The 14,353-nt window shown below is 42.8% G+C and overlaps 1 protein-coding gene across 1 annotated transcript in view; it reads right to left on the minus strand.

Annotated features, from left to right (window-relative positions):
* Positions 1–2,043: 2,043 nt before the first annotated feature.
* LOC123510106 (fibrous sheath CABYR-binding protein-like) overlaps positions 2,044–14,353 on the minus strand; it is a 12,527-nt gene continuing 217 nt past the window's right edge. Inside the window, exons 1-4 of the mRNA XM_045264919.1 lie at positions 12,717–14,353; positions 7,379–7,562; positions 6,132–7,028; positions 2,044–2,175 (exon numbers count right to left, since the gene is read on the minus strand). The exon at positions 12,717–14,353 is cut by the window's right edge and continues 217 nt beyond it. Coding sequence (XP_045120854.1) covers positions 6,256–7,028; positions 7,379–7,562; positions 12,717–13,247 — 1,488 coding nt within the window. The 5' untranslated portion in view covers positions 13,248–14,353 and the 3' untranslated portion in view covers positions 2,044–2,175; positions 6,132–6,255. The remainder of the gene's footprint in view (positions 2,176–6,131; positions 7,029–7,378; positions 7,563–12,716) is intronic.

Raw genomic sequence — 14,353 nt, forward strand, 5'->3', positions numbered from 1 at the left:
ATATTTTTACATTGCCTTTTGCCAGCTTTCCCTTCACATAAAAAGGCAGAGAGATTTAAATACATCAAACCATTTATCTCTTTCTGTTGGTTAACTCTTTCTGACCTGTAAGGGGACTGGCAAGTAAGTGGATCTGTTTTTATATAATTACGTTCCCTTTTGCCAGCTTTCCATTTACATAAAAAAAAAAGCAAAGAGAAATTCAAATACATCAAACCATTTCAGGTGTTCACCGTCACTTATCACACAAAAAGGCAACAAATAAATAGACATCTTGGCGTGATATTTTATTATAAACTACTAAATGAAGGAATAAATAGATAAATAAGACAACGCGATAACAGACAAAGTAACAATGACATAACAGGATCAGCCGCTCCCTCAGGTGTCACGCGAGGCTAATTAGCAATGATGACACTCAGGTAATTGTCTGATACCTGGGTTCATTATTTAGTAAGGTAATTTAGTGTATCAACCTGTCATCGCTTTGGTACTGTTATATCTACTGCTACTACTACTACTACTACTACCACTACTAATACTAATACTAATACTAATACTAATACTAATACTACAAAAATATCAGGTGGTAACAGTAACACACACACACACACACACACACACACACACACACACACACACACACACACACACACACACACACACACACACCAATAACAATGAATAACACTAGTCAAGAGAGAACTTACATTAACCTTCTATCAATCTACACCCTGTCACCTTAAAGTAATGAAATCAATCAATCAAAGCCACAGATTTAATACCATGCAGGAAATGAATCTATATTACAAAATGGAATCAATAAATTAGTTACTTAAGATTATTTGTGTGAGGATTGGTTACTTAAATTGAGCATTAGAGCATTGAAGATTGACTTTCTCTCTCTCTCTCTCTCTCTCTCTCTCTCTCTCTCTCTCTCTCTCTCTCTCTCTCTCTCTCTCTCTCTCTTCCGTTCCTTATTTTTCCAAGAGTAAAAATGGAAATAAAAATAGCATCGACTAGAGAAATGAAAAAAAAAGAACTAAAACCAGAAAATATTTACGATTAATTTAAGAAAATATAAGAGGATCAAGAAAGGATCAGGAATAATTCAAAGGATCAGAGAGGGTTAAAGAGATTCGAATCCCTTATCGTTGTCGCATATGGAGTCGGATCGGCTTAATGGGGACAATTTGGGCGTGTGGGTACTTGGATTTGATAAGAAAGCCACGTCTGTCTGTCAAACCCGTCTTCTCCCTCTTTATCCCTTCCTTCTCCTCCTCCTCTTTTTCCACCTTCTCTTCCTCCTTCTTCTTCTTCAGTTCCTCTTTCATTTTATCCTCCTCACTTATCTTGTCTTTTTTATCTCCTTCCTTCTTCTCGTTTTCTTTGTCCTTTACGCTGAGTTCCCCTTGCAGCATTATGGAAGAAAACGGGGTGTCGTCCTTGTTGTCTGTCAGTGCAAGCGCCTCATTGCTGCTGTACAGTTTGGGAGGGTCTGAGTTTATCTGAGGGAGATCTGGGGTTATCTGGGAAGTCTCCTGATTTTTCTCACCATCTGGGTTTTTCGGGAGATCTTCTGAAATTTGTTGTAGATTGTCAGAGTTTTCCGTCAAATCTCCTGAGTTTTTCTGACCCTGAGTGTTATTTGAGGATCCTTCACTAATGTCGACCTTGTCCTCGCTGTCCTTCCACGGGATCAGCACCTGGGAGTCCTTGAACGTGTCCTTGATGAAGTTGACCTGCGAGATGACCTTTTCCACCATATCCTGACTCACGTTCTGGTTTCTAAGGAAGCCTAGGATCACATTATTCCCGGCACTCACATTCCCGAGGGGCGTCTTGTCTATCACGGCATCCTGCGACCCCAAATCGCCATCCTGCAGGGAGTGAAGGACCTCGGCGAAAGGATGTATCTTCAGAATGGTCCCTAAGGATGAAGGGGTGACATCCTCAGAAGTAGGGCGTGGTAGAGAGTCCTGTGAATCCTGCGTCTTGTTTTGTAGGATCTGGCCAAATGCAGCAGCTTGAGCCACGCAGGAGGGGACGTCGCCGCCCAGGACAAGGCAGGCGTGCAGGACGGAGTAGCTGGAGGTGGCAGAGGAACCGGTGAGGTCTCCTGTGGGCACGGGCAGGGGCGGCAGCTTCGGGGGGCTGTTCTCCCCGTCTGTTGACCTGTGGAGAGTGTCAGAGTGAGTGCTCAGTAGGATAAGGAAGAGTAGGATTAGAGTAGGGTAGGGATGGATTAGGGTAGATTAAAGTAAGGTAAGGAAGGATAGGGCAGGGTAGGGTAAGATAGGATAGGATATGGCAGGGTAGGATTAGGTAGGTATGGTTGGGTAGGGTCGGATTAGGATAGGTTAAGGTAAGGTAAGAAGGGTAAGGTGGGTAGCATAGGGTTGGGCTAGATAGGGTAGGATAGGGTAGGGTAGGATAGCTGAAGATAGGGTAAGATAGGTTCTATTGATCTTTATGGGAACTGGCAATCAAGTAGGCCTTTTTTATTATCTATTTATTTTTCTTCATTTTATCTATTTCATTTTTTTTTTTTTTTTATGTTTTTTGTTGCTAATGACCAGCTTCCCTCTCTTGCATCAAGCGAAAAAAGGATTGGGTAAGGTTAGGTTAGGTTAGGTTAGGTTAGGTTAGGTTGGGATGTGTGACGATTAGAATTCTTTTAGTCATAGCTAGAAAACAGAAAACGGGGGTCACTTTTACTGTTCGTGTGTACTTTTACTGTTAGTTTTAGTGTGCAAAAACAATGAAAAGGAAAACAACAGACACGTTCTTTAAGCAAACACACTACAAACTACTATTTCTACTACCACTTCTACTACTACTACTGCCGCTGCTGATGTTGGTAATGGTGGTGGTGGTGGTGTAACGAGTGGTGCTGATGTTATTGCTGATTTTGGTGTTACTGGTGGTGTTAGTGGTGGTGCTGATGTTACTAATGATGTTGGTGGTGGTTGTGTTACTGGTGTTGGTGTTACTAGTGGTGATGGTGGTGGTGATGGTGGTCCGAGTCATGTGTCACGACAAAACACATTGCTTCCTGCTGTCACGCCGCCACGATCACAGCAAGTGGCGGTGGTGAGTTACTGTTTGTGCATTCTGTGACTCCCTCGCCGTGCTGTGCTTCTCATGTTAAGACCACCAATCACCTGTGTTCTCCTCACTACTACTACTACTACTACTACTACTACTACTACTACTACTACTACTACTACTACTACTACTACTACTACTGAATAATGCAAACGTGTCGCATACAATCACCTACTAACCAGAGCAAACAAAGACGTGTGTATGTGTTTGTATGTTTGTTTGTGTGTGTGTGTGTGTGTGTGTGTGTGTGTGTGTGTGTGTGTGTGTGTGTGTGTCTGTGGTTAGCCTCTAATCACCAACTCGTCAACACACACCGCACACTGACCGACTAAGCAGGAACCAACCTCACACCACCACCCCCCCCCTCTATGTGCTACTGACCTCTCCTCTTCCTCCTCCTCCTCCTCCTCCTCCTCTTTTTTTCTTCCTCTTCTTCCTCCTCCTCTTCCTCCTCCTCCTCCTCCTCCTCCTCCTCCTCCTCCTCCTCCTCCTCCTCCTCCTCCTCCTCCTCCTCCTCCTCCTCCTCCTCATAAAATGCGAATGTCTCCTTTTTTTATTTTATTGTTTTTTTTTATTATTATTATATTTTGTTTTTGTTGTTTGTGTTGGTTTGTTGTTGTGTTTGTTGGTGTGTTTTCTTCTTTTATCTTCCTTGTTCTCTCCTCCTCCTCCTCCTCTTTCTCCTCTTCTTCCTCCTCCATGCTAATTTACATATTCACCTTCCTTCTTCTCCTCTTCCTCCTCCTCTTCCTCTATACGTGTTTATACATACATCTTCCTCCTCCTCTTCCTCCTCTACTAACACCTAACCTACTTTCCTTCCCTTCCTTCCTCCCCTCCGCTCACCCCTTCCCCCTTCACCACCCCTTCACCCGAAAGTATAGAGGCAACACCCCTTTGGCGAAAAAACTGGACAGGTGTGTGTGTGTGTGTGTGTGTGTGTGTGTGTGTAGCAGTCTTGTACTTTCCAAACCAGTAAGGAGAACAGGTACACTCTCGAAGCTTCGTTTGAGCACGCCTTGGTGCCTCGAAGTGGGTCTCGAAACAGTGAAGCCCCCATTATGAACCAGTGAAGCAGTTTGTTTGGCTTCCATTGGTTGTTTTGTGTGTTTGTGAAGCTTTTGTTGTTGTTGTTGTTTTTTTTGTTGTTGAGGTTAATTTCGTTATTCTTTTTTACTTTTTCTTTCTTCTTCTCAAATGTGTGTGAATTTCTCCTCCTCCTCCTCCTCTTCTTCTCTTCTCCATTTCCTCTCCCAGTAATTTCTCTCTCTCTCTCTCTCTCTCTCTCTCTCTCTCTCTCTCTCTCTCTCTCTCTCTCTCTCTCTCTCTCTCTTCCAGTAATTTCTCTCCCTCTTCCTTTTCTCTCTCTTTTTTCCTTCCTCCGCATTCTCTCTCCCCTTTCATTTAAACTTCCTCCGTCCCTCCTTTCCTCCCCCCCTCCATCCGTTTTCCTCCTACTTTCCTTCCTTAATCAGTGTTTTTTCCTCTCTCATTTCCGCTTTTATTCGTAGTCTTCCTTCTCCTCCTTCGCCTCCTCCTCCTCCTCCTCCTCCTCCTTCGTAGATATTTGTGGCCTGCAGATGGCTTTCCTCACCTCCATCTCCTCCTCTTTCTCCTCCTCTTCCTCCTCCTCCTCCTCCTCCTCCTCCTCCTCCTCCTCCTCCTCCTCCTCCTCCTCCTCCTCCTCTTCTTCCATCTGTATAATTTTTACTGTCTTTCTGTGGCCATTTAAATGTTTCCAAATTATCTCACATCTGTTATCTTTTTCTCTCTTTTTCTCTCTTTCTCTCTCTTTTCCTTCCTATTTCCTTTTCCTATTATCATTCTCTCTCTCTCTCTCTCTCTCTCTCTCTCTCTCTCTCTCTCTCTCTCTCTCTCTCTCTCTCTCTCTCTCTCTCTCTCTCTCTCTTCCTATTCCTCCTTTTCCTCATCCTTTCCTCTCCCCTCCTGTGTCACTTCCACGCTTCCCTCTAAATGTGCCTCATCATCTTAGTTCCCCTTGTTAGGTTGGGTTAAGCCTTTATGATGAACCAGTGTTAGAAGACTCCTTTAGTAAGCTTTTGCTAGTCACAGTTAAGTAATCTTGCCTAATGCTTACTCCAGTGCCTGCCTCCCTCCCTCCTTTCCTCTCTCCCTCCATCCGTTTTCTTTCAGTAATACGAATATTCTCTTAAACTTCTCTTCCTAAGCTCTCTTCTCTTATACTCCACTGCTAAGCTCGTTATTACTGTCTTGCCTTCAGAGAGAGAGAGAGAGAGAGAGAGAGAGAGAGAGGGGCGGGGTATCAGTATCATTACCCATCATTCCCTCATTCACACCAATACCAACTAACCACTCTAAAGACACACTAACACCAGGAGCGTGAAAACCAGACAGAGAGAGAGAGAGAGAGAGAGAGAGAGAGAGAGAGAGAGAGAGAGAGAGAGAATCAAAGTATAAGCATCCAGTCACGCATGCATCTTTAATCGACAGGTGTATCACGCTTAATTAGAGTGCTCGTGCATGAATTGATCACCTGTATACACACACACACACACACACACACACACACACAGTGACAGGTTTAGTTCACGTTGTGGTCCTAATTAAACAGTAACGTAGAGAGTGTGTCAGTCAGAGAGAGAGAGAGAGAGAGAGAGAGATGGGGAGACGAGATGGTGAAGACGCCATAAGCAGTTTCCACACCAAGAAGAGACTTTCATTTTTGTGTATGGTTTGTGATCAGTATTTCCTGTGTAGACCATCCATCCTCTCATCCATCCATCCATCCATCCACCCAGCTATCCATCCTTCCATCAGTGTACCAGCCTACCCATTGATCCATCCTTTCATTCATTAATCCACCTCTCCACTCATCCCTCCATCCCTGATCACTGATCCTCAAATGTCCCCTCAGTGCTCAGTGTCTGCAAACGTTCCGGCAACACTTGACACGTTCGCAGGCAGTGAGACATTTGAGCCACAGCGACACAGCGACACAGTAGATGGTGTGGTGGCGGGGCCTTCCCTCCACACTGACTCACTCTGTGGTGGTGATAGAGGAGGAGATGTTGGCCAGAATCTCCCATATCGCGCCGTCCACCGCCAGCAGCGCCTCCTCCGTGGTGCCCGTGGTGGACGAAGGCCGCAGCGACGCGAAGGCCGGCGTCAGGGAGCCCGCCTCGCCCTCCGTGGTGGTGGCGTCGCTGATCGCCTCAGCAAACAGCACGCCTGACCCCGTGGCGCCGCCGTACCCCCGGCAGACTCGTCCACTGTTGTGTCATCAGCAGGTGGAGAGTCAGCAGGTGGTTCTTCATCAGCAGGTGGAGAGTCAACAGGTGTTTCTTCATCAGCAGATGGAGAGTCAACAGATGGTTCTTCATCAGCAGGTGGAGAGTCAACAGATTGTTCTTCATCAGCAGGTGGAGAGTCAACAGGTGTTTCTTCATCAGCAGGTGGAGAGTCAACAGATTGTTCTTCATCAGCAGGTGGAGAGTCAACAGGTGTTTCTTCATCAGCAGGTGGAGAGTCAACAGGTGTTTCTTCATCAGCAGGTGGAGAGTCAACAGGTTGTTCTTCATCAGCAGGTGGAGAGTCAACAGGTTGTTCATCACCAGCAGGTGGTTCTTCATCAGCAGGTGGAGAGTCAACAGATTGTTCTTCATCAGCAGGTGGAGAGTCAGCAGGTGACTCTTCATCAGCAGGAGGATCTTCACCAGCAGCTGGAGACTCTACAGCTGGTTCTTCACCAGCAGGAGGTTCTAAGTCAGTAGGCGGTTCATCGCCGTCAGGAGCCGAGCCACCACTGTCTGCGTCTGGGGTGCCTCCGTCTTCCGCGGGAGGAGCCTCTGCGTCAGGTGAGGGCTCTGCGCCGAGGAGGTCTGGTGAGAGCTCTTCGCCAGCGGGCACTGGAATGCTGCCCTCCTCGCCCAACAACGCCGCTGGGGAAGGAAAGCAAGGGTTCTCACACACGTGGCTCTGGACGCCTACAGTACAGAGTCGCATTTTTACCTTAAATTGTTGGTGTGATTACACGATTTTATGGACACTGGGAAGAGTCTGTGGAGGTCAGAAGATTGACAACCAGAATCCTCCCTATTTTAATCCCCCATATAAGTTCCTGAAGCTGTGTAAAATCACCAAATAGTAAGGAAAATGAATATGGAAATCTGTCATGGTACTGAAGGGGTTAAAACTTAACCTACACACACACACACACACACACACACACACACACACACACACACACACACACACACACACACACACACACACACACAGCATTACTTACGCTGTGGAACTGCAATAGGTGGGGGATTATTCAAGGCCCCAATTACCACAGCAGAGGCAGAGGACGAGGACACAATACCGCCGCCACCGCCCCCTGATCCGCCCCCGCCAGGAGCTCCCGTGCCGAAGCTGTTGAGGTACGTGATCGGATCGAAGCCTACTGCCACAGCCCACACCATCCAGATCTGTGAGGGAGGACGATGTTATGCACCACACAGCACCTCACAGCACCTCACTCACTCACTCACTCACTCACTCCCTTATTCATTTACCCATTCATTCACTCACTCACTCACTCTCTGATTTTTATATATCTACTGTTTTAGTCAGTCAGTCAGTCAGTCAGTCAGTCAGTCAGTCAGTCATTTGTCTTATTTTCTAATCAAAGCACTATTTTTATCTTCATTTCTCAAAACAATGTGTCTTTTTTTCTTTTCTTTTTTATTCCTTTCGTCTTCTTTCTCACACTTCATAATTTATCGCTCATTTCCCTTATCACTTCACTCGCTGTCTTCCCACAGGCATCATTTTATCACTATTATTACGGTTCGTCTTCACTTTACCTTCCGCTTCGTGTTTCTGTTGCCTTTTTTCCTCCTCTCTCTCTCTCTCTCTCTCTCTCTCTCTCTCTCTCTCTCTCTCTCTCTCTCTCTCTCTCTCTCTCTCTCTCTCTCTTTTTTTATTATTCTTTGTTTATTGTTGGTCTTATTTATTTATTTTTTTCTCTCGCGTGAAGAAACTAATAAAAGAAAATTGTGTAACTGTACTGTGCGTTGTATGTCTGTCTGTCTGTCTGTTTGTCCTCCTCCTCTTCCTCCTCCTCCTCCTCCTCTTCTTCTTCTTCTTCCTCCTCCATACATGTACTTTATATATTCACCTCATTAAATGCAATAAAGCGATACATTTATTGAAGAAACACCTTAGAAATATCATTCACATCACAGTTTGTTACCTCAGACACCTATGTGTACTTGGATTAGTGTTCCTACGTACCTCCGCCTTTTATATTCCTTGTCAGAAAATATAAAGAAAAACACATACATCTACCGAACAGTCTGAGTCAGTGGTAATGTTGAAATCACATCCTTTCCTCGTAGAAGTTAGTAATGTTCTTGAAAATGACGTTCTGTATTGATATTTATCGAGTAATGTTCCTCAAAATGACATGATTTACTCAAACCTCGTAGTAATATTGCTTAAATCATACACTCTCCTCACACACGAAGGGGGACTTGTATATAATTTTTTTCTGTTATTCTGTCTCATTAGAATTAAATGTAACAAGACTCATTTTGATATCTAACGAAGCATTTGTAGTTGAGGGTTGCTCTCAGAAACATAGTATTTTAGACAGGCTTAATTCATACAGTCTCCTCAAACACGAATGGAGATTTATATTTTTTCATGTTATTCTGTCTCATTAGAATCAGAGGTAGGAAGACTTGTACTTTGATATCTAACGAAGCATTTGCAGTTCAGGATTACTTTCATATAGTATTTTAGATAAGCGTATGTCTGTTTGTCTTTTTTGTATGTTTTTTACCTCAAGGATACACTTTTCTCAAAACACACACTTTTAGTTAAGATTATGTTAGGTTAAGTTAGGTTAGAATCAGAGGTAGCAAGACTTTGATATCTAATCCAGTATATGCAAGTTTTTTTTTTTTTTTTTTTTTTTTTTTCTAAGAGGGAGAACCACCAAGGGCAAAAAAAATGAATATTAGAAAAAAATTACCTACTGGAAATGTAGTTCAGGTTTATTTTCTTCACAAAAATAGTACTTGAGATAAACGTATGTCTGGTTGTCTTATTTTTTACCTCAAAGTGTATGATCAGAAGTAACAACACACGCACTTACTCTCTTCACAAACACACTTTCTTCACAAATCACACACTCGTAGTTAAGCTTATGTTAGGTTTGGTTAGGTTAGAATCACAGGTTTAGCAAGACTTTTACTTTGATATCTAATCCATTATATGCAGCTCAGTTTTATTCTCCTCACAAACATAGTATTTGAGATAAGCGAATGCCAATCTGTCTTATATTTTTACCTCAAGGTGTATAATCAGAACTAACAACACACGCACTTACTCTCTTCACAAATACACTTTATTCAAGGCACACACTTTTAGTTAAGCTTATATCTGACTGTCTTCCGTTTTTACCTCAAGGAATATAATCAAAGGTAATAAGAGATGTAGTTTGATATTTAATCCAACTACCACTCAATTCAGGTTTATTCTCCCCACACGCATCTTTAATTAACCTCGTATTTACCTGCACTTATCGTCATTACGTGATTACCTTGTGTATTTATGTTAGGTTAAGTTAGAATCGTACACCCAGACATTTACTTTGATATTAATCCAGTATATGCAATTCAGTCTTGCTTACTTCACAAACACACTATTTTAGATAACAGTATGTCATTGTCTTATGTGTTTTACCTCAAGGTGTTTGATCAAAGGTAACAAAACACGTGCTTTTTTTATAGCACTGAATTCACCCTTACACACGCATTTTTACTTGATATTAACTCTTACTGGTATCATATTTAGACATTCTACACATTCACCTCACCAAATCTTCATTCTATTTATTTTATCGTTTTTCGTTGCTTTTGGCCGTACTGGTATCGTATTTACGCATTCTAGACATTCACCTCACCAAATTATATCAAAGTATATATCTTAATTACACTCATTAGGAAAAAACCAGTGGGTCTTTTTATCGTTTTCTGTTGCTTTTGGTCAGTTTTTCCCCTCTTACATACAAAAGACTTTAATTATGTTCTCTTATATAAATGACTATAGTTTTACTCATTATTGAAAAAAACAGTGAGTCCTTTTATTTTATCGTTTTCTGTTGCTCTTTGGCCAGTTATTCCCCTCTTCCATACAAAAGACTGGTTAATTCTATTCTCTTATATAAATGTCTACAGTTATGCTCATTATGGAAAAGCAGTGGATCTTTTTATTTTATCGTTTTTTGTTGCTTTTGGCCAGGTTTTTTTCCCTTTACATACAAAAGACTGGTTAATTCTATTCTCTTATATAAATATGTACAGTTATGGTCATATTAACTCGTACTTGTCATAATCTCGCATAATGTCAACCTCATCTAACTTAATCACAGGTGGCAGTGAATTAAAGGCCCCATGTGTTGGTCTGGCCAGATGAAATACTGGTAAACCCGCCAGGTGCTAGCAATCAGAGGACACCTTACCATTACTGTGTGTGTGTGTGTGTGTGTGTGTGTGTGTGTGTGTGTGTGTGTGTGTGTGTGTGTGTCCAGGGAACGTGACAGTTAGGCCAGCTTGTGTGTGTGTGTGTGTGTGTGTGTGTGTGTGTGTGTGTGTGTGTGTGTGTGTGCGTGTATCGTGCTACAAAGTGTGATAGATGGTGGTGGTGGTGGTGGTGGTGGTGGAAGTTAAATTTGTCTTGTGAAAATACTGTACTATTTATTGTCATTATTATTATTATTATTATTATTATTATTATTATTATTATTATTATTATTATTATTATTACTATTATCATTATTATTACGATACATTTCGAACAAGAGGCCGAACGAAAATTTATGAGCGCTATATTTCAACCAGCCTTTTTTTTTTTCTTTTATCTTCGTAGTTCAATGATAAGAAAAGAAAAAGATGAATGACGTGTGAGAGACGCGGAAGTGAATGATTACATATACAAAAGGTGTCCGCCAAGTGAGTTATATTTACGGTATTACACTAACCACCTGTAACTGCCTCACCTGGCTGTAATAATTAGTACCTGCTAATTACACGCATACAGTTACCGCTCGTCTGCTTGTCTGTTTTGCTTAATTAGTAATAAAACACACACACACACACACACACACACACAGAGAGAGAGAGAGGAGGGAGGGGGAGCGTGTGTGTGTGTGTGTGTGTGTGTGTGTGTGTGTGTGTGTGTGTGTCACGAGTTGGCAGTAATGGCGGACCAACGTTGCTTTTCACCTTCATTTCCCAGACGCCAATTAAGCATCGCCTGTCCCCTGAGGGAGGTACAGGGCCAGGTAAGGTGCGTGGGGGGAGGGGGGCGGTGGCCAGGTGAGGGTTTCTCTAATTAGTCACAGGTAATTGCCTAGTCGTGACTTTTACCTGTCCGCCCAGGTAAACTATAGGATGAAGTTACAGGTGATATTTTCTTCTCTGTACCTTTTGTAATTCTTTTTCTTCCTATTATCATCTTTTTTTTTTTTTTAGAAAGTTTAAGTCGTGTTTTGTTATACGTGCGAAAATTAGCTTTTTTTGGCGGGTATTTATTTTCAATTTTTCTCTTCTCGTATATTTCCTTTTCTTCATCATTACCATCTCTAAGATTCACACTTGTATTCTGGAACACTTCTGTACTTCATCTCCAGTGTTTCAAGACTTTACCTGATTTAAACGAGTTATAAGCTGTCTTTTAGGGTTCTAGAGGCAGAGTGACAAGATTTCTGCATTATAAACTGGAAAATCATCTCTGTGGCCTTGAAAAATAGTTGTGGTGAGAGAATAAACCGTTTTTAAGTAAGTTTTTATGGTTTTAGAGGCAGAGTGACGAGATTTCTGCATTATTGTCTGGAGAATCACTCTTGAAAACCCCGCTGATCATCTCTATGGCTTTGAAAAATAGTCGTGATGAGATTTGATTTGATTTGATTAATTTGTTACACCGTAGTGGCAGGCAGATGTACAAAAGGTGGCCCGCAAGTAACAACCATAGCGTTACTGAATCCTGACACCTTGCCACAAACAATCCAACTTTTCCAATATTAAACGAATCAAAAGCTAAGTATTCCCTCTCTCCTAATATTTCCTCCTCCATTACTCGCATCTCCAACATTTCAACGCTTAACAATCATATCACCTATCAACAAGAACCTTTAGATCCACGAGACACAGATGCCGTCCGTATACATTCCCTTACGTTGTCTTCACATACTTTCCTCTTCGCCAATCAGTACAGCTATGAGAGAAGCGCCAGGTACAGTAGGTGTGTGTGTGTGTGTGTGTATGTGGGGCGTGGTGCGGAGACAGATTGCGTCATGGGTGTTATTGTAAGGCTATAAATCCCTTCCTTTGTAACTCGGTATGCTGTAACGGTGTGGGTTGTTTCTCAAAGGCATGTGTAGAGAATGCTATACTGTTTGCTGCTACTACTACTACTACTACTGCTACTACTACTACTATCCAAGTAAGAATGAAGGCAAATTTGAAACCTCAATAAATTAACAACAAACTAATGACGGAAAAGTCAAAATAAGGCTTAACTCAAATTTTCCAGGTGAAGGTTAATACCGGTAAAAATGAAGCTTGACTTACCGAGAAAGCAAAAACAAGGACCAGAGCAGGATTGGCAGTGATTAGAGCTACGGTATTCTGCACCAGCTGTCTTCCGCTCTCCATGTCCATCTCCTTAGCGCCTCCCTGCACTTCTACCGGCCATTCCACCTCCTCCCTCTTCCTCCTGATGGCGTCTCTTCTTTGCCTTGAACCAGCACCAGTGTCACTCAGTTTGAAATATCTTACATTTTTCTTCTTGTTCCACACGCTGCGTTCCCCGGCAGATGGTTGTGACAGGTGGTGCAGGTGGTGATGGTGGTGGTGAGGTGAAGGGTGCAGTAGGTGAGTCAGCAGGTGAGTCAGCAGGGAAGAGTCACCTGAGCCGTGGGAAAGTTGCTGGTCACCTGTTACGTCTTTCACCTCACCTGGTTTCCGGTCGTGAGTCTCAGATGGGTTTGTGGTGGTGGTGGTGGTGGTGGTGGTTCTACCTGGTTTCTCGTTAGTGGGTCGTTTTGTTCTAGTCGTTGTGGTTGTTGGTGTGGTCGTAGATGTATCCAGGTCACGTGTCATGTGTTTGTTTACCTGTTTACTTGATTGAGTGAGGTTAAATTTCCCCACAGGTGTGTCTTGGCCTTGATCTTTGCTCCTGAAGGTGAAATACTTGACAGGGTGCGTGTCTCCCTTGACGCCTGAATGTGTAAAAGTTCTCTCCGCCCCTTCCTTCCCCTCAGGCACTGTTTCCTTGTCTCCTGAAGGGGCGACTAGTTCATATTTCCCTTCTGGTTTTTGTTACCTTTCCTGTGAGTCTTCAAGAAGGTCGAGTATTTGACAGGGTTCTTGGAAAGTGAGGGAGTGAGGCGTTCCTGCGTCCCTGAATTAAGGTCTGTAGGTACATGTTCATCTTCCCATTTGGGGGTTGTTTTTAGGTCTTCTGAAGGGGTAAAATGCTCTTCTTTGCCTGTAAGTATTGTTTTAAGCTCTTCAGAAGTGATATACTGCACTTCTCTCTCTTCAAATACTCTTTCCACGTCCTTTAAAGGGTTGAATTCCTTTTCCCTCCCTTCTGATGCTGGATCCCTTTCAGTTTCCACCATCACAGGGCTTTCTGGGACATACTTCGGCCGGGACACGAGTTTCATGCTTATTATCCCTGGGTGGGACACGGGCACCACCTCACTTTGGGATAACGCTCTCAACTCACCCTTGGGCCTTGGCAGTGGTTTGTTTAGCTTGACTGAGGCTGCCCTGACGCTCTCCTGGTGTTGAGATAGTAGCAAGTATAGAAGCACAGTAATCCATCCACGCCACTTCATGTTTGGTGGTGTTTTGGTGGTGTTTGGTGGTGTTTGGTGGTGTTTTGGTGATGTTGGATATGTTTACTGGGTCTTTGGTGGTGTTTGATGATGTTTACTGGTGTTTGGTGGTTTATGATGGTGTTTGGTGATGTTTACTGGTGTTTTGGTGGTGTTTGATATGTTTACCTGTTTTTTGTATTAAGTTTCCTGGTGTTTAGTGAGGTAATTGTAATGTTTATTGGTGTTTTTTACTGTTTGTCTGTCTTCAGTGGTGTTTGTTTATTGTTTACACTTATTTTTGAAGTGTTTATCGAGTGTTTACATAGATTTTTACTGAAGTGTCTTGTTTTATTGATTAACTGTTTACTGAATATTGTGAAG

The sequence above is a fragment of the Portunus trituberculatus genome, chromosome 3 (assembly GCF_017591435.1).
Source record: "Portunus trituberculatus isolate SZX2019 chromosome 3, ASM1759143v1, whole genome shotgun sequence".
NCBI classification, from domain to species: domain Eukaryota; kingdom Metazoa; phylum Arthropoda; class Malacostraca; order Decapoda; family Portunidae; genus Portunus; species Portunus trituberculatus.